Consider the following 27,900-nt stretch of genomic DNA (forward strand, 5'->3'; position numbering starts at 1 on the left):
TTATCCATGCTTTAAAAACATAGAGGCATTGTTTGTTTGGTTCAGAGTTCTACTTAAATATAGATCATGATACTCTGAAGAATTTTTGTAAGCAACCTGACTTGAGAGGCCACCAAGCTAGGTGGGCAGAGCTCATGCAAGTGTTTAACATGACGATTCGGTACCGAAGAGGGAAGGAAAATAAAGTTGCTGATGCGTTGTTGCACATTATGCATAATATGAGTTTCACGGTATTAGAGAGTGCTCTAATGACCGAGATTAGAGAAAACTCAGAAAGTGAACGAGTTCGTTCAAAGCCTAAGGCTTATGTGATTAAAGCCAGGGAAAAGGAAGACCTAGCATCCAGAAAAGACCAAACCTATGCAAGATATACCATAGCAGATGGTATGCTCAAACGGAATGGCAAGGTAGTAGTACCTAATCATAATGATCACAAGCAGAGGGTCATTCAATAGTACCTAATCATAATGATCACACGCAGAGGGTCATTCAACAGTACCTAATCATAATGATCACAAGCAGAGGGTCATTCAACGGTGCCATGATAGTCCGTGTGTGGACATCCAGCTGTCAAGAAGACATATGATCACATAAAGCGAGATTTCTTTTGGCCAAAAATGAAAAAGCATATTCATGAATATGTGACACATTATTTCTCGTGTCAAGTGGGTAAGGTAGAGCGAGTGAAGTAACTTGGTTTTTTACAGCCCTTGGAAACTATGTTGCACGAAACATTTCCATGCAGGAAACGTGGTAGTTTTGAAACATTTCTAAAACGCCACTTGAGTTAATAGGAAACGGCAAGGGTAGGCTGAATAAAGTATATTTCTACTCACATACAAAAACTAGCAATCAAACAAAACATGCACCATATAAACTAGACGTGTGCGCAAGGCGAGCAATTGGATTCTTGGAGGGCATGGAGCATATGATCCTTGAAGATGCGATTCATATAGTGCATTGACGAATTAGTTGTGACTCATGTAGATCATCTACTCCGAGTCTTGTGTTACTTTTAATGCCTTCACTATGCACCCAACATGATAATGCAAGAGCCTGCCATCATCTCTTGTCCATTCCAGCCCTTGTTGGCTTTCTTCTGGCGCACTTGTAGTTTAGGCGTTTCCAAAACGTTTCTAAGTTTCAAAAACGCCGCAATTTTGGAAACGTTAGGAAACAGGGTTTCCAAAACAGGGTTTCCTGCACCTAAGCTTGGAAATACCATTAGGTAGATAGGAGAGCATTTCCATAGACTTTATAGTTGGTCTACCTACAACCCAAGGTGGATATGATTATATCCTTATTGTGGTTGATCGTCTTACCAAGATGACTCGCTTCATTCCGACTAGGGAGTAAATAGTGCCCCGCAAGTAGCGAAATTGTTAATTAAAACATATATTTCATCTGCATGGACTACTCAGATCCAGAGTGTCAGACAAGGATGTTAAATTTACGAGTCATTTTTGGATTGCAGTGTTTGAGGCACTACGGATTGAGTTGGGAATGAGTAGTGGGGATCATCCTGACACGGATGCTCCGACGGAAATAGTCAACCAGACTTTAGAGGATATGCTTAGAGCATATGTTTCATTAAGGCAACATACGTGGGACAAGCGTTTACCACTACTGGAATTTGCCTACAATGATAGAAAACATTCCTCTACAAGAATGAGTCCGTTCGAGCTGAACTATGGTTATAGGCCAGTAAATCCAACTACGGTTGGTATACCTCAGAGAGTGCCAGATATGCTTCTCTCACCCTTCACTCGTCTCTATGGAGTGTACACGTAGGTGTTAGAAAGAAGCCTAATGTTGTGATGCTGCAATAAGAGTGGGTGCCATGAATGGGGCAAAAGCTTGTTGGACCTATTTCCAATCTTCCAAACCTGACAATCTATAAGGTAGCCTGAAGATCTCTAACTTAATGACCTCCATTCAGCATAGGCTCCTCTCCCATGAAGTTAATAGTGTGTGATCACATCTATCAGTGGCCACAATAAGGGTGACACAAATGGTAGAAGCTTGTTGGGCCTATGTCCAATCTCCTACTAACCTAACGTCTCTACAAGGTAGGCTTGGGATCTCTAACTTGACAACCTCCATTCAGTGTAGGCATGAAGAAACATTGTGTGATCACATCTATCGAGGGCCATGTCCGACAACAAGACTCATCAGCCTATAGCGTACTCTAGTGACCTAGTGTCAAAAACTTTGCGGTGCATAGTTAGTCAGGGTTGTCCATGACCCTGCTCATGTCAAGATACTAGAAGGCAAACATGCAATGATATCAACCTCGAATCTCGCAGTATTTTGGGCATCTCAGCAGCACATGCTCCTCCATGTCTACCTCATGCATGCCAAAAAGGATACAAAGTCCCAGGACCCCTATGGTGACATCTGGGTGCAATACGTCGCCCTACCTCTAACAAGAACCTATGAAATCGCCTTGTGGTGATCTATTCTCCTCGCACTGCTTGAATGAAGCCGGCAAGAGGAAATGCTCTTGCCAACGTTCCATTTGGTGGAATGTTGGTGAGAATATTTCACCTCTGTTGAATGTATACATTCAATAGGTCATCTTTGATGACCTGGTAATATCTATGCCACACAACAAGGCAACATCTAGGTAGTACTTGCATGGGGAGAGATTATCAATAGACACGTGATCGAAATGAAATCATATGGCACTTGTGGCACCAACACTGATCATCTCGCTTGGTTGCGAGCTGCATGAACGATTTAAAAACCATGTTTTCCCTCGTTAGTCAAGTATACTATTTGGTTGGTCAAGGTATGTGAAATATGAAACAAGGCATCTCTGCATAGGACCACTACACAAGTATAATGCCATGTTGAGAGCACCACTTTCCTTGAAACACTTGGGACAATACCATGACTTGTAACCTTTCGAAGCCTACCCACTCATCCTCTCTATGGTCTAGCATCCAAAAGACTTCTCCATATGGGGTTGCTGGCTTGACTATTGACAAACAAAAGGGACTTCCTATTGACATGCTAACATCACATGACAACAATGTTGCTTCAACCTCTCGCTAGTGATGCATGCCCTCTATACTTTGCTCATTGCATATAGGATTAAACTCCTAGCCCTGATCTTAGCAAAGCTATTTAATGAAGCTGTCTGTTTGGGGTTTCCATGCACCTAGACCATTAACACTATCTCACCCATTCACAAGGCAAGGGATCCCATGAGCCTGGAGAACTACAAGACCATTATGATTGGACATGTCATGTCCAAGATTTATGCATCAGTACTTGATTCCGACGTCAGCAGATTTGCATATCATCGAGGAGGTGAGGGCACAGAAGCAGAGGGTTTACTGTTGCTTTGTGGATTTTCGCAAGGCATTTGACACGATTCAGAGAGCCCGCCTCATACAGCGCCTACAGGATTTGGGTTACGACCAAGAGATCATTTGGGCTGTCATGCACTTTATGAGAGAGTTTCATGCAGAGTTCGGACGGGATCTAGGTGGACACATGAGATCATGAGCACTATAGGGGTCGAACAAGGGTGTCCATTGTCACCTTCCTTGTTTGGCCTCTACATTGACGAGCTTGAGACAATGATGAAGACACAAGGGGGGTAGATTGCTCTCTTGCGGACACGCTGATCCGGATATTGCTTTACACAGATGACGTGGCTCTCTTGTCTTCCTCAGTAGAGGGGCTCCAAAGACACCTTGACGCACTACAGTCCTTTTGTGAGTCACGTGATTTGAAGGCCTTCGCATTTGATGGGTCACCTGTTAAGGTAGTTTCATCATACACTTATCTTGGGGTCGTCTTTTCCGGACCCATCTTCACTATGAGACCTGTGATGCAGGCACGCTTGAACAAAGGATATGCTTCATTGGCTAGACTAGAGAGGCAGTGCTTCCACTCTCACTTTTAGGATCCACGGACCAAAGGGTTGATTTTTGACTCCTTGGTCCGTCTAGCGGGGATGTATGGCAGTCCATGCTGGGGGCCAAACTTCTCAGATACAGAGTGGGCCAGGGTGGAGCGGCTACAGGTTCTCATGTTATCACAGATGATCCGTGGTAAACGATCCATTCCTCACCAGATCATTCGGGCAAGGTTTGGGTCACCCCCATTACAGCTAGATGCTGCATTTCAGGTCATCACGTATCTATACCGAGTCAGGGAGTATGAGGATTACACCTCTGGCTGTAGCAATCTACCATGGCTAGAGGTGCCGGTATGCACGCACAAAGAGATGGTTTGAGGGACTTGGGCTCCACCTAGAAGACTACCTCCATTTCAATATAGCATGGATGCTACGTTTTCTCCCCTCCTATCACACGACATCAACCAGGTTATCCGTGAGGATCTATTACAGCTACACAAATTCTGGACCTAGCTGGGCCCAAGTGATCTTCCAATGAAGCTGGGCTTCTACAGAGATCACTTCTTACATATCACAATGAAGGGTTTCATTGACCCACTAGGGTACACTCAGATTTACTTACCCCACTCACTGAGGATCTCTCTTGGGTAGTTCCGGGTCTCATCACATAGACTTCATATCGAGAGCGGCAGAGCAAGGCGACTATCCTGGGAGAGGCGCATATGCACTTTGTGTGACATGCAGGAGATTGAGACAGAGGAGCACTTCATCTTCAAGTGTCCTGTTTACTATGAAATCCGCAGACGTTTCTACTGCCTCTTCAGAGACAACTATGGGGTTTTGTCCCGATTCATCTCCTACCCCAGACCAGCGATGTTTGGCAAGTTTTGTTCATGAGGCACTCAGACACCGCGAGAGGATACTTCGAGCACGGAGACAGGAGCAGATTTCCTCCTTGGTTGATCCCTCTCAAAGCTCTATCACGGGATTTTTCCAGCCAGCAGCTCTATATTTCAGTCATCTCTCAGCTCTCTTTTAGAATCTGTTACTCCTAGCTTTCACTCTCTCACTCATGCAATAACCTTGCATCCCAGTGGACAACACCAGCCTCTTCCTTGCCTTGCAGAAGTGCCCTACATTGTCAGTGGACAGCATCAAGGTCTTGGTATTGGTTGGCATTGCCTCTTAGGTCTGTGGGTCTACAATACGTGTGCACAGTGTACTCTTCGGAAGCATGTTTCCGTGCTCTCTCAAAGAGTTTTATTTGTATTTCTCAATTCTCCAAGTATACAACAAATTCTCCCCTGATTGGGGGAGGGGGCCCTCAGTGGGTATAGGGACCCGATTGGATGTCGACTCCATTCTCTCTCTAGACTTATCTCCTTTCTCTCTCTATGGTGCATAACGCTAATTCCTCGCTAAAGGTTTAAAGAAGGTCTTGCTGTGATTACACGATCAGATTACCGTTGCATGTTACAGAAAGAGGAAGAACACACATCTAATTAAGGCAGCCAAGTCTATGCTCAAAGGGATGGTATTCCAAACATTTTTTGGGCAGAAGCAATGTTTACTGCAGCGTATGTCCTTAATAGATGACCCACCAAAGCAGTAAAGAACATGGCATCCTATGAAGCTTGGTCAAAAAAGCGAGCAAGCGTCATGCATTTGAGATTTTTTGGTTGCATTTGTTATGCAGATGTTCAAAACAACAAAGGCAGAAGTTGGACAGCAAAGCGGACAAATGCTTTTCATTGGGTACAGTGAACAAAGCAAAGGGTACAAGCTGTGCTATGTTGAATCTCGTAACATAATCATTAATAGGGTTGGCATGTCCAGAGAGGGGAAGTCACTATGCTGTCTCCAAAATGCAGCAAGACTTTGGGATAGATGAGGAAAAAGTGGAAGAGGATGCTTCCCAACCTTTGTCAATCGTGCCCCCAAAAGTGGGAAAACAACAGAAGCAGCAATTGTGGGAGTCCAAAGAAGCCAAGAGGACTCCCAAGAAATTACCGAAATGGTATGTGAAGACAATGGAGGATGCAAAATTGAAGGTAATTTTAAGGGTAGAAGAAGCAAGCAACCAGACAAATTACAGCAGCCATGCATCCCTCATGATGCATGTGTTGGAAAATGATGACCCTCAGAGTTTTACTCAGGCAAACAAGCATGTGCATTAAAAGAAAACCACGAGCCAAGAAATGGATGTTGTCAAGCATGACATTGGGAGCTTGTGGGCCTTCCACCTGGAAACAATGTGGTAGATGCAAATGGGTGTCAAAGAAGGATTCGAAGCAAATGGATCCATTGACAAGTACAAGGAAAGACTAGTTACCGAACGGTACTCCCAGGAAAGGGGGGTAGACTTCACAGAGACTTTGCACCAGTTGTTTAGTCTACTGCAACAGCACTATGGGAAGGGTTTGAAATGACAGATCTCGAGCAGCCAAATTACGTCTTGGCCTTAGAAGTATGGCAACACACAGCTATCACTTTCATAAGGCGAATAAAATATGTTAAAGGCTTGCTGGGAAAAAAAAATCACAACAAACCTATTTCAACTCCCACAGAAACAGGATTGGTGGATGCCACACTGTAAAGCATTAGTAGGCAGCTTGATTTATCTTGTGACAAATACGTCTGGCATTCCTTAAATTTTCACTTTTAGACTTTGCCCATAATGGTGCAAAGCATTCAGCTGCAGGCTATATTTCATTCATGTTGATATATGGATCTCAACTTAAAGCTCAGGGCTTGAAGAGAAAAGGGTACAAGCAGCCAAAGACTTTCTCCAAGACATTAGATGTTGAAGCATGGCCGAGATATTATTAAAAAGAGAACGATAAAAGTTATGTGAATCCACATAGGAGAAAGAATTCGAAGATAGAGTTGAAAGTTATGTAAATCCACATAGAAGAGAAGTTGAATTTGAAGAAGGAAATAAAGTTATTTGAAAGCATCTAAGTCCTCTAAAACCATGACAACTAGTGAGCACCCTAAGTTGTCTCCATGGTATTGTGGCCCGTTCAATATACTTCAAAGGATTGGTGAGCTTGTTTACAAGGCAGCCTTACCAAAAGGATGTGGTGTGGATCCACTTTTCATGTCAGTCATTTAAAGAAATAATTGTTTGAAGGTGATAGTCTGGTAGGAGAGGAGCTTCTTGTAAACTTCATTAAACCTTTGATACTTCCACATGAGCCAAAAAAAAAAGAAGGGCATACACGCCATACAATTATATAAGAATATTTAAGATGGTTCATAAACAAGTGCTACCAGGGAAAGTGTAAGCAAACTCAGGAAATGTTACATCAATAATAATGTGGTGTAGCATTACCCTGCCGGGGAGGGGTCCTTGGGTTAGGAAATTATAAGGTAAAGACAGTGGTCATTATTTAGTAGTATTAGAGGCACCGTAAGGCCTAGGACTGCTAGGACAGTTAAGGCAATTCGTACTAACTCTATGTCCTGAGTGTGCTAAGGGTCCTAAGTAGACTAGTACACATTTAGAAGATGACCATTGGGCTGAGGGCTACAGGTTGTACATCAAGAAGTTCTGATAACGAGTCCTAGCAATTACAATCAAGGCTAGGTGGAGAACACTTCCTAATCAGCTTTAGTCGTCTATTGCCTGCTTTGTGTGGATGATCTGACAGTATAGCCAACCCTGCTTCAGATAGTGAATTCTCAAGTAGAATTCCTATTTGTACTTATATTAAAAGATAGAACAAGTTCTTATAAACAAGATTCTTAGACTGTCACCTTTAGATCTTGAATCATTGCAGCAATCCGTTCAACCTGAGACTGAGGAAGGAGCTCAGTTGGGCCTTGCATATCTGTAACATCTGAGAACGAAGCCTTTGCACAAGAAATGGGCAGTAACTCTGCTTGCGGCATAGTGAAGTCCTTTATTTCTTCCTGTGCATATCCTCTCCCTTGGCTTTTGAAAGACTTGCTTGGATTACGCAATATTCTTACTGCCTTTCCAACAAATAGGATAGACTCTGCCACCTGGATTGCGATGTACTCTGGCAACATGTCCTGCACATAAAAGGCAGCACAATGAGTTCACTGTGAATTCCGAAACGCTATCATACAAAAGTTTACACAAGAATGTAAAAAGAAAAGCTGCTGACTCGTCTCATCATAAAAATAAGTGATCATCACAGCCTGTCCACCTATGTCACTATGTAACAAGCTGCTGTACTTGACAACATCATGCAAAAACAGGCACCACCATAATCATAGACTGTCAGCTATGCTAGCCATATCACTACCTAGCCCCTTGCTTTCGTAATATGATTAGCTGAGACTGGAAGCACATCTTTTTTTCCTATATTCACATTTCCGAGGTCCAACAGGTGAAGACAATATCTAGCAATAAATCATACAAGGTCATTTCGACATCAATGCACAATAGAATCCAAGATTTCACTAAAAGCCTCATTGTGTCGAGCAGTTTCACCCATCACTTGAAAGATATTTTCATCAAATTTAATGCGTAACCACTTCCCACAATCTAGTTTCAGCTGAAAACTCTGAAGGCTATCAAGTCCTGAATGTCTACCAGAGGAAACTAGACTCCCATTTTCATAGTCATGGTTTTACAAAGAAGAACAAACTTCGTAAGACAATCCTACCTTTGACACATCAGGTATGCCACTGGGTATTCTTCCCACTAAGAGTCCATAACATTCTGCTTTCAAAATGGTGCATTCCAAGATAAATCAGTGTGTGTGTGCTGCTACTGATATCACTCTGCTGGTCTAACAGTTACAAAAGACGCCACATGGCTACTTGATATTGGGTAGATTGCTTAGTCTCCAAAGTACAACTTTTTCCACATCAGTTACTTTAACCTTGCTATAGGATTTTTGCTGCTACAGGATCAATTCCCCTCTCACACACCTACTAGGCATTTTTTCAGTGTGAATTTCATGTGTATCAAACTTGGTCGTACATGTTCTGTTGGCCCTATTACAAATCTAATAAGAGTTTTCATGTTTTCTTTGTCTTCTGAGCTTCCAGTCCTCACGACTTTGCTTATAAGGTGGCAAGGCTATCAGATATAGCTGATGGCACTCACGTCTTGATTATGGGTACTATATACAATAGGTCAACTGCCAATAAGGTCAAGAATCATCAATCCTACTCAAACACAGAACAAGCAGAAAGTCCATACATAATCTACTTTGTGTGGGCATCAGATCACAGATCTCAAACTTGTCTACAATTCTTTCGTCAGTAAAATCTAGAAAAGGCTAGTATGCACCTTCATTTCACAACAGAAATACATCCATCAGATCTTGCAAAGTCTCCCATAGCCATTTGCAAGACAATTGTGGCTTCAATGGACATTTGTCCTTTTAAAGCATGCATCAAAGTGCTTTCTTAAGATCCGTTGGACTTCAGAGATTGGCACTAGTGCCATTCTCCCAATGAGGTTATAGAAAAATTCTCAATAACATCATAAGGGGGATGCCGTTATTGCCATTCCCTAAAAGAAGAATGGTACTAGTGCCATTCCCCACCACTTTGTATGAGGTTGTTAAAAATGGATCTAGTGCCATTCTCTCCATTTGTATTTTCTATATCTATTTTATTAACTTTTTTTGCCTTTGTAATTCAAGTGCATTTCCTACAAGTCTTAGTATCTTTGCAATGGATTTCTATTGTGTTTGAAATGCTTCATTGAGAACCCTCATCATGTTGAGAATGGCACCAATGCCATGGAGAACTACACAAGTGTGCAGTTCTTTATGGCACAAGTGTCATTCTCCACTACCTCACAGGGAGAATGGCACTAGTGTCATTCTCCACAACCACCTAGGGAGAATGGCAGTAGTGCCACTCTCCATAACCTTAAAGGGAGAATGCCACTACTATAATGTAAATATAATGAATGTATTTGATGGTTTGAGAGTCTGGGACTCCACATGGACAAATTATCCCTCGTTCTATATAGCCTTGAGGCCCCTTCTGTTCTGCTCACTTACCACAAGCCTAACTAGGTTATCCAGAAGGATCTCTTAGAGCTGCACAGATTCAGGACGTTATTAGCCCTAGCGATCTTCCATGAAGCTCAACTTCTATCGGGATCACTGCTTAAGGATATCAAATCTACCAGCCTACATATAGATCCACCTTCCCCATTCTTTGAGCATATCAATTGGACAGTTCCATGTTTCGTCACACTGACTGGGCATCAAAAGCGGCTCTGAGAGCTGCGGGTTCCTGTACTAGAAGAGATAGATATTATATCTTATAGATATAATCATTGAGTCTCAAAGTTGTTAATTGTTATATTATGAGTAGTGTGGTGTGAACACACCCTTCGAACACTTTTCCCTCCAATTAGGAGAATTTTTACCCTGCGGTTAGAATTATGAATTTTGATCATTCTTTGTAACACAACTCTTGCATTCTCAATACATCTCCACGTTTTGGTGTTCTCCTCTCAACCCATAATTCCTAACATTTGTTATCAAAGCCCCACAGTTATACTAGCTCAAGCTAGTCCTGCCTTAGGAGAAGGCCCTCCGGCAACACTTCTCCTTTCACGGAAAAACGCTTGACAAGTGAAGACAGGAGCCGGACCAATGCGCGATGAAGTAAGGGTGGGAGTGGCGCCTGGTTTTCAATATAACCATTCCTTCAGGTTTGGGAACAACACCTAGACGAGCATGAGCCAAGCTGTTTCTTGAATCACTTAAGCGAAAGCAGATTCAACAGCTCTCACATGATTTCATCAGAACGAAATAATGGAGATTGTTATAGTTTAAACTATACTGTTAAGTTGCAATAAGTCTGGAGAGAATCCCACCATGGATGAACGTGCTGTTAGACTCCAATTCCCATGCATTGAAATCATGAAGACACATAAGGCACAACATATGGATTATAATTTCAAATGGCCTTCCAAAAACCACGTACAAAGATGAAATCTACCTGTCATCTTAAAACTTACCAAGACAACACGGAAACCGGTGTGCCAATCAGCAAGATCAGCGTCCAAATTCACATGGGCAGTTCCAGGCCTTTCTATAGCAGCCTCTGCTTCTGGATATTTGCCTCCCTCGTGAAGTCTTTAAAAGCAATCCAGACAAGACAATTAGGCATTTGACAGACTGATTCATATTTTGATTCAAAAGGTGCAGCATAAACATCCTAAGTAATGTAGCCTCCACTGATATCAAGATAAACACCTGCCAATGAAGAATTCATCATGTTGATCTTGCAATAAGCCATACACCACCCATGCTGCAAGTTGTCTGTACATTACTTGGTGTCCGTGCCAAAGTAGTCTGCAAATATAGAGACAGAAGAAGTATTAGAAATTGCTGCCTGATAAAGAAACAGAGAAGATTTTTACCTTAGAATTTCCCAAATAAAAATGGGAAAAATACAATAAAGAACTAATGAGATTGAAATTTTTAAAGAGAGGATCTATGAACCTTCTGATCTCAAAAAGTCCCAGAATAATAGCATCTCTCACAAGTATATTTTCGTACTTTTTATCTTTCTTTTTCAACAGTCTTATGATTTCTGCAGTGTATCATATAATGAACCTGTTTTGCTACTAACAATGAAATATAGAATCTCACCTTGAAAGGGTCTGAATAGAAGGGAAGAAATAATTACATTTGTCTGCTTCTTTGTTCAGCGAATTCCAAAACAACCACGCTGAGATTTAAAAATCTTCTTTTGCAACCATTACAAACTATCAACCTAGACCACCGTTTTAAAGCACAAAGGTTTCTCAGGGTGCAACATCGTGGCATTTCTTTCAACTCATGTTGCATGGAATGAGATAGTAATGCAGGACAGCTGCCTGGTCATTCATGAATATTGCTCAAGGTAGAGATTGACTCCAGATAACTCTCCCACCTATCGTAGACTAATGAATACTTTATTTTCATGTGTTTGGTTTGAGCTTTTGTAGGACCACACAATGTACTTCATAAATGACTGGGATGTCCCCACTAATTTCTAAGAGGTCAAAAAACATATTTCTACTTTCCAAGTGGACGACAAAGGTTCTTTTTCTCTTTTTCCGTTTTTTTGGGGATAGGAGGGGGGGAGTGGCCAAAGTGACGTCTATTAAGTATAACCAAAGACTACAACAAACAGAATAAACTCCTGTGAAACACCTCATACAACAACAATAATGTAGGAAGATGTTGAAACCAGTCTAGCATATAAAACTGCCATGGCAGTCCTAAGGAAGTGTAAAACAAACAATCCATGAGCCCACTCCCTCATGAGCAATGCACTCCTAGCTTCAGCTTTGCAGGAAGAGCCCTGGATCCTAGCCCAATTAGCCATAAGAGTATGAATGATGTCCTGCCAGGTGATGCAAAGGGACTAGGAAGTGTATGTCTCTGTGCCATCTATGGCCTCTGTACATTAGCTCTCCAAAACTGCCAAGCGGCGAGGCTCGCAATGATCATCCATGCAGAATCTACAGAAGTGGAATGTGGTCTGGAGGCAAAAGCTGATACTGAGTCAAGATACAAACATCTGAGGATCTCCTCTCTCTATCAAACATATACTCTCTGAATCTACTCCCTCCTAAAAAATTTGTGGTCCCGACTGTGTGAGCCAAGCAATGGAACCCAAAGTGATGACGAGTGTACATGTCCTCATCCTACCAATCAACATGCAATGCCACACCAGACCCTATGTGCCTCTATGCATCCCCACATGCAATGCTGAATAAACTTAGTCATTACCATGCAATGTGGGCATCGGGGATCTGCACAAAGTACCTCCCTCCAAAGGGGGACTGGAGTGCCACGTGCTAGAAGAGTCAAGGAACATAGATATGTCTCATCCTGTAAGAACTCCATATCCTGCTCCAAAAGTGAGTTTCTAGGGGAAGGGTGATGCCAAAACTCTCCCAATGTCCTCTCCTACAAGGAATCCAATGTGAGTCCCTGATCTGTGGTCTCCTAGCATTCCTAGCTGTGTAGTCAAAGAACGGAAGGTGTTGGAGCATAGATGGTCACCTCCCATCTGTGATCCCCCATATGAGGAGAGCACGGGGGAGGTCAACCAGGGTAGGTTAGGCGCCAAATGGGCTGTAGCGGAAGATAGAATGACTCACTCTCTCTCCTGCTCAACACTAACTGAAACCGATAGATGATGCACTCAATATACAAGTGATGTTGTGGATGTGAGTGAGAGAATCAGAGGGAGAGAATATAGCGGGCCTCCAAAGAGGAATATATAACTGAAATTTAAGAATGCCCAAAGGGCTGAATACAACTGTATGAAGGGCTGAAACCCTCACTACAAAACTGTCATAGAATAGGCATTGTAGAGAGGAGGTGAACCCTAAGTGATGATCCCTGTAGGCCAAGGGCCACCCTGTTGGTCTGTTGCTGGGGCTCTTGGTTGCCCTTGCTGAGCACTAGAAGGCCCAAGACTGGATGAGAAATGAGGGACCAAGGGGATGACTTTTATACGCCCCCTTGGCCTGCTGCTGCACCAACTGGAGGTCCTCTCGTACACCGACCCTGCTAGTACCCCAACCTACTGACGTGGCACCTGACCTGTCCACGTGGCAGTGCTGATGTCATCACTGCCACGTGGTAGTTGATGCGACTGCTCGTCTGCTGCCTGCGTGGCAGTCCATGTGGTTGCCTGCGTGGCATTCCACATGGCTTGCTGAGCAGGCTGCCTAGGTGGCAGTCCAGTATGTCCATGGGCTATGGATGCCCGTGACATCCCCTTCTGCACTAGGGTACGAAAGGGGCCTCTCATCGTGCTGACAGAGGTGATTGTCAGTGATATACCTAGATGGTAAATCTCGAATACCTAGTTCATGAAGCCTATTTTGTAGGAACTGAATTCCCGCGTCTAGTGCTAACTTCTGGTAAGGATATTGGCAGGTGGTCGAGGAAAAACTCTCAACAGTTGGTCTGGCTACAGATTCGTCCAGGATGGCTAGCCTATTGCTTGACATGCTAGTCTATGTATTTCACTAAATATGTGAAGTGAAGCTTTGAGGCATAACCTTTTTCTTACATGCATGAGATAGCTCTGATAAATAAATCGTATGGATTGATTGTTGTTGTAAGATGAGGGAGCTGTAGTTTTTAAACTAGGCAACCCTTGAATGCACTAACGAATTCATAGATTAGTTGCTATCTCTAAAACATGCTTCACATCTTTCAAAAATGACTCGCATGGATTCAAGTTTGCAGTCATTAAAAAACTACAACAAATCTGAGATTAGATATTGGACTAAATCAAAAGCCTTCCGAATTCTACAAAGTAGCTATCTATCATGTTTCAAAGTCAGGCCTCGTCCATGCTGGCTTTGAGGGTGAAAATGTGGTCTACTGTGGATCGGTCTCAGCTGAAGTCTGCCTTCCTAGTCCGCTTGTATGTCTTCTCTCTTAGTATATTCACTAATGTGTATCTCAAGAACAGGCCCATACACCAAGCCATCGAGTGTTCTGCTCAGATCTATTCCATCTGGACAGCTCTTATCATGCAAACGTATTGCTCCAGCTATTTGTCATAGATGTTCAGCTCCAAGGGAATCTCTCTCTCATATTTTTTGGCATTGCCCTGAGACACGGAGCTTCTTGACTTTTCTTCAGCAGAGACTACGATTGAGATGATTTCCTCAGGCTTCCTTTGGCACACAGTGGCTTGTATGAGTTCCGTTAATACATCTTTCTTTCTTTCACTCTCTTCAATTACTGTCTAAGGGACCCAAAGCAATACCTTTTCACCTCCCTCCTTGTACTTTCTAGTCAGAGACAGGTGCATTTATCATCGCAAATGGCACATGAGTAAAGAATGTTCAAAGTCAAAAACATGAGGAAGGATATATTTCAAAAGTGAAAAAGCCAAGGTTTAACACAATCAGCGAAGAATACCGAGAGGCCATTTTTGCAAGCATAACGTGCAAATTTCCTATTTCAATCTGCCACAAGGTTTGATTGTAACTACTCCCCTCATACCTAACTGTTTACTAAGACCTCCAACCAGCCAAGGATTCGCCAGGGAGCATTTGCAAGCCTAGAATCTAAATGTTATATTCCTATCAGCAAGCATCCTCTTTTATTGCCAATACTCACCTCCTACCTACCTGTTTGCTAGGCAGAATTGCTAAGAAACATTTTAGTGGACCTAGAGTCCAACATTTCATTCTCTATCAGCAAGCATGGTTTTAATTGTGACTGTTCAAATCTATAGTTCAGCTAGGCTAATAAGTTCGCATGGACTCAAAAAGCTCACAAGATGTTTTCTATGAGATTGTTGATTTCTATCTTCCACAGAAAAATCATGGGGTAAGATCTTTAAATCAGCAAGGAAACCTTCTTCATTTATCAAAAGAGAATACAGATCAAGGCCACTTTATAAACCAAGCTAGGTCTCAGTCTATGCTTTGCAACTCTTAATGCATAACAGAGAATTTCATAACCAGTAAATGTCTGTTTCTCCAGAACTCAAATCCATATGAATCTACATTTGAATGATAGTTGAAGTAGCAACCAGCAGTCAATGCCTCTTAATGATCATCATTGAGCATGTCTCCTTCACAACAACAGTTTATAGGAGGAATTATTTTGTATTCAAATTTCATATCCATGTATCTGCCATACTTTTCATCCTTGCCAGTTATTTATATTGCATTATATATATGTGTGTGTGTGTGTGTGTGTGTGTGTGTGTGTGGCAGCCTACACAGTGGGATTTTCTATTTGGCTCTATTCAAGGCAAGATCAGAGGCTGCCCTTTTGTCTCTCGTTTGCTTCTTGATTGGAAGCATATTTTATCCCACTTGGAATGGAATGGCAGGGATTCTTTGTCAGGAAATTCCTTGAGGGCTGAGAATATTTATTGGTCCAAAGTATTCCACCCTCCTTTGGCTATACAAGAACCCAGGCGTTCTTATTTTATATCTTTCAAAGGTATTTCTTCTGTGGCGGATGTACTTCAAGATGATGGCACTCTTTTATCTTTTTCTGCAGCTGCTAGCAAGTATGGTTTGGGAGCTCATTATCGTCCTTTATGGCACAAAATTTCAGAAATGCTTCAACCTTTCTTGCCGGTACCTTGTTTGGAACTTCAGGATAGGCTTGAGGATTGGACTCTCCATTCTTCCTCTTCTTCAGCCCATCCTTTGAAGCTCTCACATATCACAGTGCCTTCTTTGTATAAAGTGTTGTTACCTCTGCCCTGGGTTTCTGACAGAGCCAATTTTGTTTGGCATATGGATCGCCCATCAAAGTGGTGGAGAAAGCAGCTGCATCTACTTGCGCATAGACATATTGCCCCGGCTGTTTGCCACAGATGTCTACATTCTGCTAAATCTGTGCCTCACATTTTCTGGCACTATCCACATACTTGTGATTTCCTCACTCTCATTCGTCAGGGGCTTCCCCCGAGATTTCCTACTGTTACTGTCACCACAATGTAAATATCCTAAGTCAAAGTACAGTTGACCATTTATTTGATCATAATTAAAGAGTTTTATATGTGTTAATTATGGTCAAAGAGTTCTTTTAATAGTCAAAGAATTGACTACAGTCAAAGATACTTGACTCTGGTCAAGTAAACCTGACCTCGATCGGAGAGACTTGGTTTATTACCAAGAGGGTTAACTACGGTTAACCAGAGAACTACAGAGCTGACTACGGTCAAAGAGTGTTGACTTCGGTCAACGAGACTTGGCATGCGCCAAGAGGGTTAACCAAGATGTGCCAACTTCGGTTGGAGAGACTTGACTATAATTAAGGCGCCTCGACCCTTGGTCAAAGCGTCTTAATTATAATCAAGAGCGTTGACTTCGGTCAACCAGAGAACAAATATATATTTTTATATTTGTTATGTGTGCACATGTGTTCAGTGGGGACACCCACCGTGACTAGAATTAGTCCACAGTGTGTTAATTGCATGCAAAGCGCTAACAATTAATGGGTGCCATGGTGGTGTGCTTTAATTAATTGTTGCAGGTACTAGGAAGAGTTATTTTCCTAAGCGCTACGGGAGCCTAACAAGCATCTAGGAGGCGGTTCGTGTGACCAAGTGCGTTGAAGACTCCAGAGTGGCCCTTAGTGGCATGTAATAGGACTTAGTCTAGATTTTAGACAAGTGGCATGTTGCCAATTTGAAATGAGCTTGAAGCTCTTGTAATGATTCATTCACGTTGGATTTTGTTCAGACAACTCTACGTTGAACTCTTGTAACAGATTCTCTCTTCAAGAAATAAAAACCTTCGGGGGGGTCCAGCCCGACAATTGTCCTGCGCCCTAGTGTCTCTGTTGAGAGAGGGAGAGAGGGAGAGCAAATGAGAAGTGTTTTGGCTGTCCTTTGCGAGTACTTCTACAATAAATTATGAGCGTGAGGATCCACGAGAGTTAGTACTTCATTGGTATCAGAGCACAGCTATACTGTCTTTTTAGACATTGACGATCCAAGGAATTAGTATTCCGATGCGTGATGATGGTGCACGATATTTGAGCCTGCGCATAAGATTGGCGTACGGGAAGCTTCATAGTCCGTTCTCCTTATGCTAGTCCTTGGGTGATATGCCAGCTGAAGGAAGAAGATAGAGGCTCTGACGAAATGAGGCGATGACAGGCGATGGGGAGCTCTAGCATTTGGGCGATTTTCATGCATAAATCATGTGCTAGGTGACGAGCTAGCGATGAAATCATCTCATTGACTAAAGCCTACACTTGAATGCTCATGGTGAGGCAACGCAAGCCCGTGTTCGTCATCCGACAGAGATCCTGACAGAAGACTCACAAGGTCCATCGTTGGACGGAGATATCGATGGAGACGCTCGACGGAAGATTCATGATGGGAAAAGCCTTCGTCAGGTTTTATTCCCCCGTGAGGCGTGTGTGAAAAGAAAGTCATTGCTGTGGTTAACAGAGCCGGCGACGCTGCCGCAATGCTCTTGACGAAAATCTTTGCCAAGGTTTGGGCAAGTTTGCAGAGCTGACATGGTGCTGACGTTGCAGACCTGACAGAGAGCTGATGTGGCAGCCAGCAGGTCCAACTAACGTGGCGTCCACACGTGCGGTGGTGACGTGGCACAAGCGTACATGTGGCATGCACAGAGCTAACGTGGCAGTGGGAGCTAATGCTGACGTGGTAGCACATGCAGGGTGATGACATGGCAGGACACATGGCAGCTGACTTGGACTGCTGAGGTGGCAAACCAGTGGCTAGACTAACTCTGGTTAGTTAACCCTGGTTAGAGGTTCAGTTAGTTGGTCTAACCAAACTAGACTGGTTAGTCAAACCAGATCTGACCAACTAACCTTAGTTTTAGTTAACCAGACCATAGCTGGTTAACTAGACTACAGATGGTTGAGGTGCAGTTGAAAGCCAACCAAACCAGGCCAGAACTAGTCTGGTTAGAGTAACCAGCCAGTTACTTCATCTGGTTACTGTCCACACACAAAAAAAAAAGACAGTTGCAGAGATTGTTTCTGCTAGCAGATTTCACCTACCTCTCAGACTTTTACTGTCAGAAAAGCAGCAGAAAAGTAGAGAAATCAGAGATTTGCAGAAAAAGAGTATGCATGCCTTTGAGCAGTGAAAAGAGGGAAAAACAGATGCTTTTTGAAGCCATTTGCAGTAGCCAGAAAAGAGGCACACAGCTTTAAGTTTATGCCTTTGAGCTGACAACCAGTACAGGCATAGATTGTGAATGCAAGACACCTCTTGTTGAGGTAAATTTTCTCTTTGAAAAGTGAAGGCAGCGTGCATCAGTTGCATACATAGTGTGTGTGTGAGAAACTTGCAGATCTCAGACGAGTTGTAAGAAAATGGCTCAATCACCTATCCAATGGGATTCACAAGATAGGGATGCGCATCCAAAACAGAGAAGTGTGCAACAAACTCAGCAAGAATTTGAGCAGATGGTACGCACTCATATACAAGAGATGGAAAATCTCAGAAAGGATCCAAGGGCTTAGCATTTGTTTCAAGCAGAAGCTATGCCTAATGTAGCATATGACGTGCCAATGCCAGAGGCACACTCTCGTGTACAGCCAGAGAAAGAGAGATCTCATAGGGGACGGTTTCATAGCAGGAAGAGATAGAGGCATCATCACCAATCTCCTAGTCCATCACCCTCTACCTCTAGTTCGACTTCTGTATCTTCTTCTTTATCAGATAAACCATCCAAGAAAAGAAGGAAACACAAGAAGTCCAGGAAGAGTAAGTCTTCCAGAGAGACCAAGGAATTCAAAGAGGGAGGTAAATCTGTCAAGTTTATGACCTACAATGGACAGTATGGTCATACAAACAAAGCATTGCAGTTCATCAAGCAGTTTGATGCTGCATTTAGTACAAAAAAGTTTTCAGAATCCTCCAAGTTAAGAATGGTCAGTTTGCACTGAGTGCACAGACCACAGATGGGTCAGCCCCAAAGAAGTGGAAGGACTTCAAGAAAGCCTTCTACCAGCAGTTTATGCCTAAACAGTTTAGAGACCGTGTTCTTCAAGATTGGGACAGTTTGCATATGGATGCATGAGATACAATGGATGTGTACAACCAAAAGTTTTGGGATGCTTATTTGCAGGTTGCACCTTTCAAAAAGATCTCCAAAGGAACCCAAATGAGAAAGTACAGAGCAGGTCTCAGTCCAAGAATCCAGGCAGTAGTGAATGCTTTGGGGGCAAAGAACATTCAAGACCTTATGCATTCAGCTTCAGTAGCTAGTCTTGTGCCGTTACAAGATCCATCTACAGTACTATCCTTGCATGCAGGACGTGCTGAAAGAAAGAAAACTGATTTTTCAAAATCGAAAAAGAAAGAGTATCCCAAGGTTGAAAAGAAAGGGTTTCAGCCTCAGAAGCCGAGGGGTACTCAGTTTTCAAAGTCATATAAAGGCAAATCTCCATTCACCCCTGAACAGATACCTGAATTTCGTAGAGATGGGAAATGCTTCAAGTGCGGCAAAGAGGGACATGTGGCTGCCCAGTGCCCAGAAAAGCCTTCAACTTCGAAGGGAAAAGAGGCAGAGAAGCCACGAGGACCGCAAAAGCCAATGGCAGGAGGAATTCCTGACATACTGGGTCATGTTTCAAACCCAGAAGAAGGAGAATCGCTGCTATCATGGGGCAAAGTCAGAGACCAGCAAGCGCTAATTTTATTTGATCCAGGGGCTACTGATAATTTCATATCAGAGGACCTAGCCCTAAAGCTCGGAATAAAGACGGAGGAGTTAGGCAGGGCTTTGGATGCCGATCAAATGTTCTGTGGGAATCCTGTGCCAGTCACTCCCTTGATAAAGAAGCTCCGTCTTCATGTACAGAGTTATGTGGATCAGGAAGACTTCTTCATTTCTCCATTGAAACATCATGATGTAGTCTTGGGAATGCCTTGGTTTCATCGCAAGGCAGTGAAGTTAACTCTTCCTGAAAGAGTGCTGGAGTTTATGCATAGGGGGAAAAATCAGCGTTTAGTTGCCAGGAATAAAGGGGAGACTATCCCCATTGTATCTGATGTTACATGTGGTAAAGCAATAAAGTTTGCAATTTCCGCGTACATGGTTTTTGTAAAAGAAAAAGAGAATGATAGCATGCTGAAATGAATGATGCAGACAAACATAAGTTTCAGTTTCTTGTAAACTTTAAAGATTGCTTTTCCGATGCTTTGCCAGGGGAGTTACCCCCAGAGAGACTAGAAGATCATCAGATAGAGTTAATGCCTGGTAGTGAGCCACCAAACAGACCACCTTATAGAGTCAGGGCGACTCAAAGAGAGGAGATTATGGCTCAGGTACAGGACTTGCTGTCCAAAAGGTTGATTCAGCCCAGCTCGTCTCCTTTTTGTTCCCCTGTATTGCAAGTACAGAAGAAAGATGGTTCATTCCGTATGTGCGTCGATTACCGCGCACTGAACAAAATGACCATCAAGAATAGATTCCCTATTCCGTGCATTGATGATGTGCTGGATCAGTTAAATGGAGCTTCAGTTTTCAGCAAGATAGACTTAAAGAGTGGTTATCACCAAGTGAGGATACAGCCTCAGGATGTGCACAAGACAGCGTTCCACACTACATTCGGGTTGTATGAATACTTAGTGATGCCTTTTGGGTTGACAAATGCTCCAGCCACATTCAATAGAATGATGGATCACATCTTCCGAAAGTACAAGCATTTCACACGTACTTTCTTCGATGATATCCTAGTCTTTTCAAAGACAGAAGAAGAGCACAAGGAACATCTTGCTATAGTGTTTCAAGAGCTGAGAAATCATCAGCTCTATGCAAACAGCAAGAAAAGTGAATTCTTCTTCGAAGAAATCCATTATCTGGGGCATATAATATCCAAGAATGGGATACAGATGGATCCAGCAAAGATCTGTGCCATTCAAGAATGGCAAGAGCTGAAAACTGTGCATGAAGTTCGAAGTTTCCTAGGCCTGTGTTCTTACTACAGAAGGTTTATCAGGCATTTTGCTGATATCGCAGCTCCATTACATGACCTTACTAAGAAAAATGCAGCCTTCACATGGGGAATATCACAAAAGAAAGCATTCAATACACTCAAGGAGAAGTTGACTACAGAGCCTATTCTTGTAGTCCCGAATCTCTATCAACCTTTTGATGTTGATTGCGATGCTTGTGGAGAGTGTGTTGGGGCTGCATTACATCAGAATGGACATGTAGTAGCCTACGAGAGCCGAAGATTGCGTGATGCAAAAAGATATCTGGGAATCTATGAGAAAGAGTTATTGGCTGTAATTCATGCCATCCATACATGGAAGCACTATATTTTGGGTGCAGATTTTACTGTTAAAACATATCACCAAAGTCTGAGATACTTTTTGACTCAGACCAAACTTTCCAAGAAGCATATGAAATGGGCAAACATGCTGTCAATGTATCATTTTCAGATTGTCCATACCCCAGGAATTCGGAACAGAGTGGCAGATGCCTTGTCCCGAAGACCCCAGGTCAATAATGTGACTATTGCTTATCATCAGGACCTAGAAGGCATGAGGGAGCAATATGCTGGTGATGCAGATTTTGGTGAGATTTTACAGCAAATGCAAGAGGGGCAATCCACCAATCACTATTCCCTAAAAGATGGGTATCTAATGAAAGATGATTGCCTATGCATCACCCACAAGATGAGGAAAAAGATTTCACCTCCCTATGCTAGACATAGAGGAATTACAGCAACCACTCTAGTACTAGAGAGGTATTTCTTTTGGCCAGGGATGCGGAAAGATATACATCAGTTTGTTACTGAATCCCTTACGTGTCAGAAAGTGAAGTATGATAGACGGAAGGCACCTGGCCTACTTATGCCTCTTCCCGTGCCTCGGGCACCATGGGAAAGTATTACAATGGACTTTATTTTTGATTTGCCAAGATCAAAGTCAGGGAATGATGGGAGCAAGCAAGCTCATTTCATTCCGGTTCGCAAAACCATAAAGGCAAATCATATGGCTAAGGTTTTCATGGCACAGATCTTTAAGCATCATGGTATGCCTAAGTCCATTGTTAGTGATCGAGATCCCAGAATGACCAGTCTATTCTGGAGAGCTTTATTTGATAACATGGGGACGAATCTGAATTTTTCTTGGTCTGTCCATCCCCAGACAGATGGTCAAAGTGAAGTAGCAAATTCTACAGCATTGGATATGCTGAAATGCTACGTGGGTAACCAAGGTTCATACTGGGAAAAGTACCTACCATTAGTAGAGTTTGCTTACAATAATACAGTACACAGCTCTACAGGGAAAGCCCCCTTTGAGGTCATTTATGGGAAGGTGATTTTGCCACCTATATTGAGGACCAAAGATGAAATATTTGCAGCTGATCAGTTTGTGAGAGAGCTCCAAACAGCTTACAGCCAAGTCCGGACAGCAATCGAAAGGTCTCAAGAGAAATACAGATAAGCATAGGAGACAGTTAGATCTCAAGGAAGGGGATTGGGTACTTTTGAAGTTTGAAAAACCTAGGCTCCGCAAGTTTAAAGGCAAACAGAAAGTGTATGCAAAGTTATCTCCCAGATACTATGGCCCTTTCAGGGTTACAGAAAGAATAAATGAGGTTGCATACACGTTAGCATTGCCAGAGCATTGGAGGATTCACAATGCATTCCATGTGAGTCTTCTAAAGAAATTCCAAGGGCCAGAGCCTACAGAACCAATATCAGAGGATCCACCAAAAGTGGATGAGCTGGAGGAGGTCCTTCAGCCAGAGCAAATTATGTGCCATACTGTACGCAAAGGCCCTCAGGGCAAGGAGTTTTACAAGTATCTTGTAAAATTCATGAATTATACGGCATTAGATTCCAAGTGGATGGACGAAGACATGTTATCCGATCATCCACAGCTTTTGGATGTTTACAAGGAAGCTTTTCAATTGAGGTCAACTGAATAGAAGCCGAGGGGATGTCACCACAATGTAAATATCCTAAGTCAAAGTACAGTTGACCATTTATTTGATCATAATTAAAGAGTTTTATATGTGTTAATTATGGTCAAAGAGTTCTTTTAATGGTCAAAGAATTGACTACGATCAAAGATACTTAACTCTGGTCAAGTAAACCTGACCTCGATCGGGGAAACTTGGTTTATTACCAAGAGGGTTAACTACGGTTAACCAGAGAACTACAAAGCTGACTACGGTCAGAGAGTGTCGACTTCGGTCAATGAGACTTGACATGCGCCAAGTGGGTTAACCACGGTTAACCAAGATGTGCCAACTCCGGTTGGAGAGAAGGCGCCTCGACCCTTGGTCAAAGCCTCTTAATTATAATCAAGAGCGTTGGCTTCGGTCAACCAGAGAATAAATATATTTTTTTATATTTGCTATGTGTGCACATGTGTTCAGTGGGGACGCCCACCGTGACTAGAATTAGTCCACAGTGTGTTATTAGCATGCAAAGCGCTAACAATTAATGGGTGCCATGGTGGTGCGCTTTAATTAATTGTTGCATCTAGGAGGCGGTTCGTGTGACCAAGTGCTTTGAAGACTCCAGAGTGGCCCTTAGTGGCATGTAATAGGACTTAGTCTAGATTTTAGACAAGTGGCATGTTGCCAATTTGAAATGAGCTTGAAGCTCTTGTAATGATTCATTCACGTTGGATAGCTCTACGCTGAACTCTTGTAACAGATTCTCTCTTCAAGAAATAAAAACCTTCGCGGGGGTCCAGCCCGACGATTGTCTTGGGCACTTTTGACTCTATGGATGGACAGAAATCATAGAGTCTTTGGTGATCCTACTTTTCCATCTTTCGTTTTTTTCAAACGATCTCTGTGGCAATCGTTCTATGATTGCTTTCAGACTCATTTGATTGATCATGATGTATATATGGCTTATACTGAAATTTTCAGTTGAGTAGTAGTTACTCTACTTTTGGAGTAACTATGAATGTAATTATTTCATAGCAATAAAATATTTCTTCTCACAAGTTCTAAAGCCCAAAAATCTACACAGAAAGTAAAAGAGAAGAAAAAAGAGGTAACAAAAACTTTTTTGAAAAACAAAAGGAAGACATACTTAGCAAGCAAACCAACACTACCAAGCATAAGCAGCTATACTGGGTTTCTAAAGATCCGCGGAGTCTCTTGGACAAACCCAGTGCTTACTAAAATACGTCGAATAAACAAAAGAGAAAGAAAACAAGAAATAAAGAAGAAAGGAAGAGGGTGACTAAGCAAAAAAAGCAAATCAAGAAACAGAATCTTCCAAAAAATCTCTCTCTCTCTCTCTCTCTCTCTCTCTCTCTCTCTCTCTCTCTCTCTCTCTCTCTGCCCGTAACTCAGCCCATTGCCCCAGCCTGTCGCTCAGGTCGTAACTCAGCCCGTCGCTCCAGCCCTTCACTCCACCCCGTCGCTCAGCCTGTTACTCAAGTAGTCGCTCAGCCCGTCGATCAAGCCATTTTTTAGGCCGTCCTCTCATCCCTGCTCAGCCCATCGCAAGCTCTCCTGTAACCTCCGTCAACTTAGGCAGGTCATGCAGCAAGGTATCGCACAGCAACAGGCCACAGGGTTCTGTTAAGGGGTCCAGTCACCCCAGGCTGGGCTGAACCCTTGGCCCAGCTTGGGGGTTAGCCTTAGCAAAGGAGTTTCAGTTCAGTTGAAGGTCGATATGGAATTTCTCAAAACAAAACTCTTCGCCCCTACCCCAACCAGCAAGCCATCATGTTCTGATATTGCAGCAACACCCTACCCATGTGCCTTGACCTTTAAGCGAAGGATTGGCACAGATCCACATGAGCAGATTTACTATCTATAACAAGAAGTAAGAGAACTCAGACTCATGGTTGCAGCCCTCGGGAAGAAAGTGAAGGAGATGGAAAGCAATGGCAAGAAAGAGATCATACAGGAGGTATTACAGATACACAGTGAAGCAACACCTGCACCACGGTTGGTGACCAAAGTCCAAGATCTGGTTACCAATCAGGTCAAGTCGATAAAAGAGGAAATTTCAGCAACAATCGACAATAAAATCAACAAAAGCGAAGTATATGGAGAAGTACAAGAACAGGAAAAGAGGGCTGCTAATGCTCGGTGTCTACGCATTGGAGGACTACCTGAAGATTGGCATGAAGGAAGCCTGGCAATACAAATGGATAATATCATAGCAGAAACCCCTCATATTGAGTGGGACTTAAAGGACATACTTGTGCTATCCGCATTGGGACACAAGTCAAAGTGGTTCTCAACGATAGGAGGGCAAGAAGCAAGATTCTCACGCAAACAAATCAGCTGAGAGGTACCAAGATATGGATCTCGGAGGAGCTCACTCTGACTCAGCTCAAGATGAAAGCCCTAGAATTGAACAAAGTGAAGGATGCTCGCAAAGAAGGAAAATGAGCCGTCTATAGAGATGAAAAAGCACTCATCAAAGATTTCAAATCCAAACCCAAGGACTCCGAGTCTTAAACTGATGTATTGCAGGCAAATTATCTCTCGTAGTATATCGTAGCTAATCTATAATAACTTTGGGAGTGGTATATGCACTTCCAAGAGACTCTCAATCTATAACTGATGTTAGTGTTTATCCTTTAGTGCATGTGCTTTGTCTCATAGTCGCGTGAGGGCTTCTGCAAATGTTGATCTCTCTTTCCCTGCTCAGCCTCCCCTGCTCCCCCGCTCAGCCTCGCCTCTTCGTCGCTCAGCCTTCCTACCACTCAGCCTCCCCGCCTGCTCTCTCTCCGCCGCTACATGCTAGCCTCTCCACCCTCTAGCTGCTAGCCTAGCCTAGCTTCTCCATCCCCGCTAGCCCCCTCCACCTCCGCCTGCTTATAGCTCGCCGTACAGGGGGGGTTCTCATCAGCTAACCCAGCCTCAGGCTGAGCTGAGCCCTTGGCTCAATCTGAGGTGTTAGCTCAAATAAAGGGGTCACTGATTGTGCAGGTCTTTTTCAATATGGAGTTTCCAAAAACGAAGCTTTTCCCATCGACTCCAACCACTAAGAAGCCATCCTACGCCGCCATGGCATCAACGCCTTCCCCCTATGCTCTGACTTATCACAAATTTCAAAGTAAGCTTGATCCACATGAACGGATTTACTTCCTACAGCAAGAACTCAGAGATGCAAAGCTCCGCATTGCTTCTTTGGAGAAGATAGTTTCAGAAATGAAGAATGAAGGTAGAAAAGAGGTAATACAAGAAGTCCTACAGCATGCAACACCGCGGCTCCAACACCACAGCTCCTAGTCAAATGGTCAACACTCAGCTCAAATCCATGGGACATGAAATTACAGCAGCAATACACAACAAGATCGACAAATGTGATCTCTATACTGAGGTAAGAGAGCAACAAAACATAGTAAGTAACAAGAAGATTTTACACATTGGAGGATTGCAAGACAGCTGTCTTAGCTGTTTTGGAATGGAAGAGGAAGAGGAACACATTGATAAGAGCAAGATCATTCAACTCAAGAAGGCAGTACCACAAGTCGATTGGGATAAGAATGACATAAGCTTCATCACTCGAAAGGGTAACCAGGCACAGATTTACTTCAAAGAAAAAAGCTCAAGGGTCAAGATCCTTAGACAAACCAACAAGCTGAAAGGCACTAGGATTTGGATATCTGAAGAGCTCACTATGACCCAACTCAAACAACAGGCAAATGAATTCATCAAAGTGAAAGAAGCAAGGAAGGAAGATAAATGGGCGGTCTACCGAGATGGACAAGCACTGATGAGAGATTTCAAACCTTTGGGACACTAAGCACTTGCTTGGCTGTTGTTTCTAGTCCTTGACATGTGGATGCCACCTAATTGGCCTATAGAGAACCTATAAACCACCTCTTGCAAACTGTCTCTTGATGTAGTTGTTCTTCTCTATAGCCCACAACAATGGTTATTCACCTTGTTTTATTCAGCAAGTTCGTGGTATTATGCCTGATGATCTGGCAAAGTTCATGAAGTAGAAAAACACCCTTTAATGTCAAGCTTTTCCCTAGGCCTTATTACTCCAATTCTAAAAGTGTCGTCACATTTGGGGAACTATTATAGGCTATACATGGAGCACAACATTATAGGCAAACACAATAGGCGCTTGCATGCAAACATGCCCACAATAGGTGGACAACATGTGGCTTGTGTGCGGGCATACATCTACCCGTAGGTGGACGCATTAAGGGAGAAATGGGGTCTCAAAAGGGCCTCCAATTAGTGTTTCTTAATTTCAAGGTATTAGAGGGTAGATCCAAGAGAGGGGAACCAAAATTCAATAAGTGGAGGGAGAAATAGCTAGACAAGCAATGGACCAGAGAAAGAGGGGCATACTTGCAGGAGAGGGGGGAGTCCAAAAGAGCTCAAAAGAGCCCACCACCTCCTTGAATGACATTTGGGGAAGGTGAACATGGGAGAAGAGTCAAGCATGGGTTAAAGGGGGTGGGGAGGGGGGGGGTGGGTGGAGGATGGGTGGTCCCTAGTGTAAGGGGAGCAACCAATAGGGGCTCTTTTCACTGCCCACCTTCCACCTCAGCATACCTTTGCTCGGAGCACTCATCTCAAATCCCTGTCCTCTGCCCCCTCTTTCTCTAACCCCTCCAAATTTGGCCCCTTGTCCTGC

General features: G+C 43.1%; 1 protein-coding gene across 2 annotated transcripts in view; it reads right to left on the bottom strand.

Moving 5' to 3' along the window:
* The window catches only part of GCP4 (GAMMA-TUBULIN COMPLEX PROTEIN 4), a 77,265-nt gene that overhangs the window by 23,408 nt on the left and 25,957 nt on the right, over positions 1–27,900 (bottom strand). For both annotated transcript variants that reach the window (XM_087399518.1, XM_087399512.1), the window contains exons 4-6: positions 11,074–11,172; positions 10,836–10,953; positions 7,631–7,909 (exon numbers count right to left, since the gene is read on the bottom strand). In XM_087399518.1, coding sequence (XP_087255644.1) covers positions 7,631–7,909; positions 10,836–10,953; positions 11,074–11,172 — 496 coding nt within the window. The remainder of the gene's footprint in view (positions 1–7,630; positions 7,910–10,835; positions 10,954–11,073; positions 11,173–27,900) is intronic.

Source organism: Dipteris shenzhenensis, chromosome 3 (genome assembly GCF_047967505.1).
Source record: "Dipteris shenzhenensis isolate YYH24624 ecotype China chromosome 3, Dip_SZ_1.0, whole genome shotgun sequence".
Classification (NCBI taxonomy): Eukaryota; Viridiplantae; Streptophyta; class Polypodiopsida; order Gleicheniales; family Dipteridaceae; genus Dipteris; species Dipteris shenzhenensis.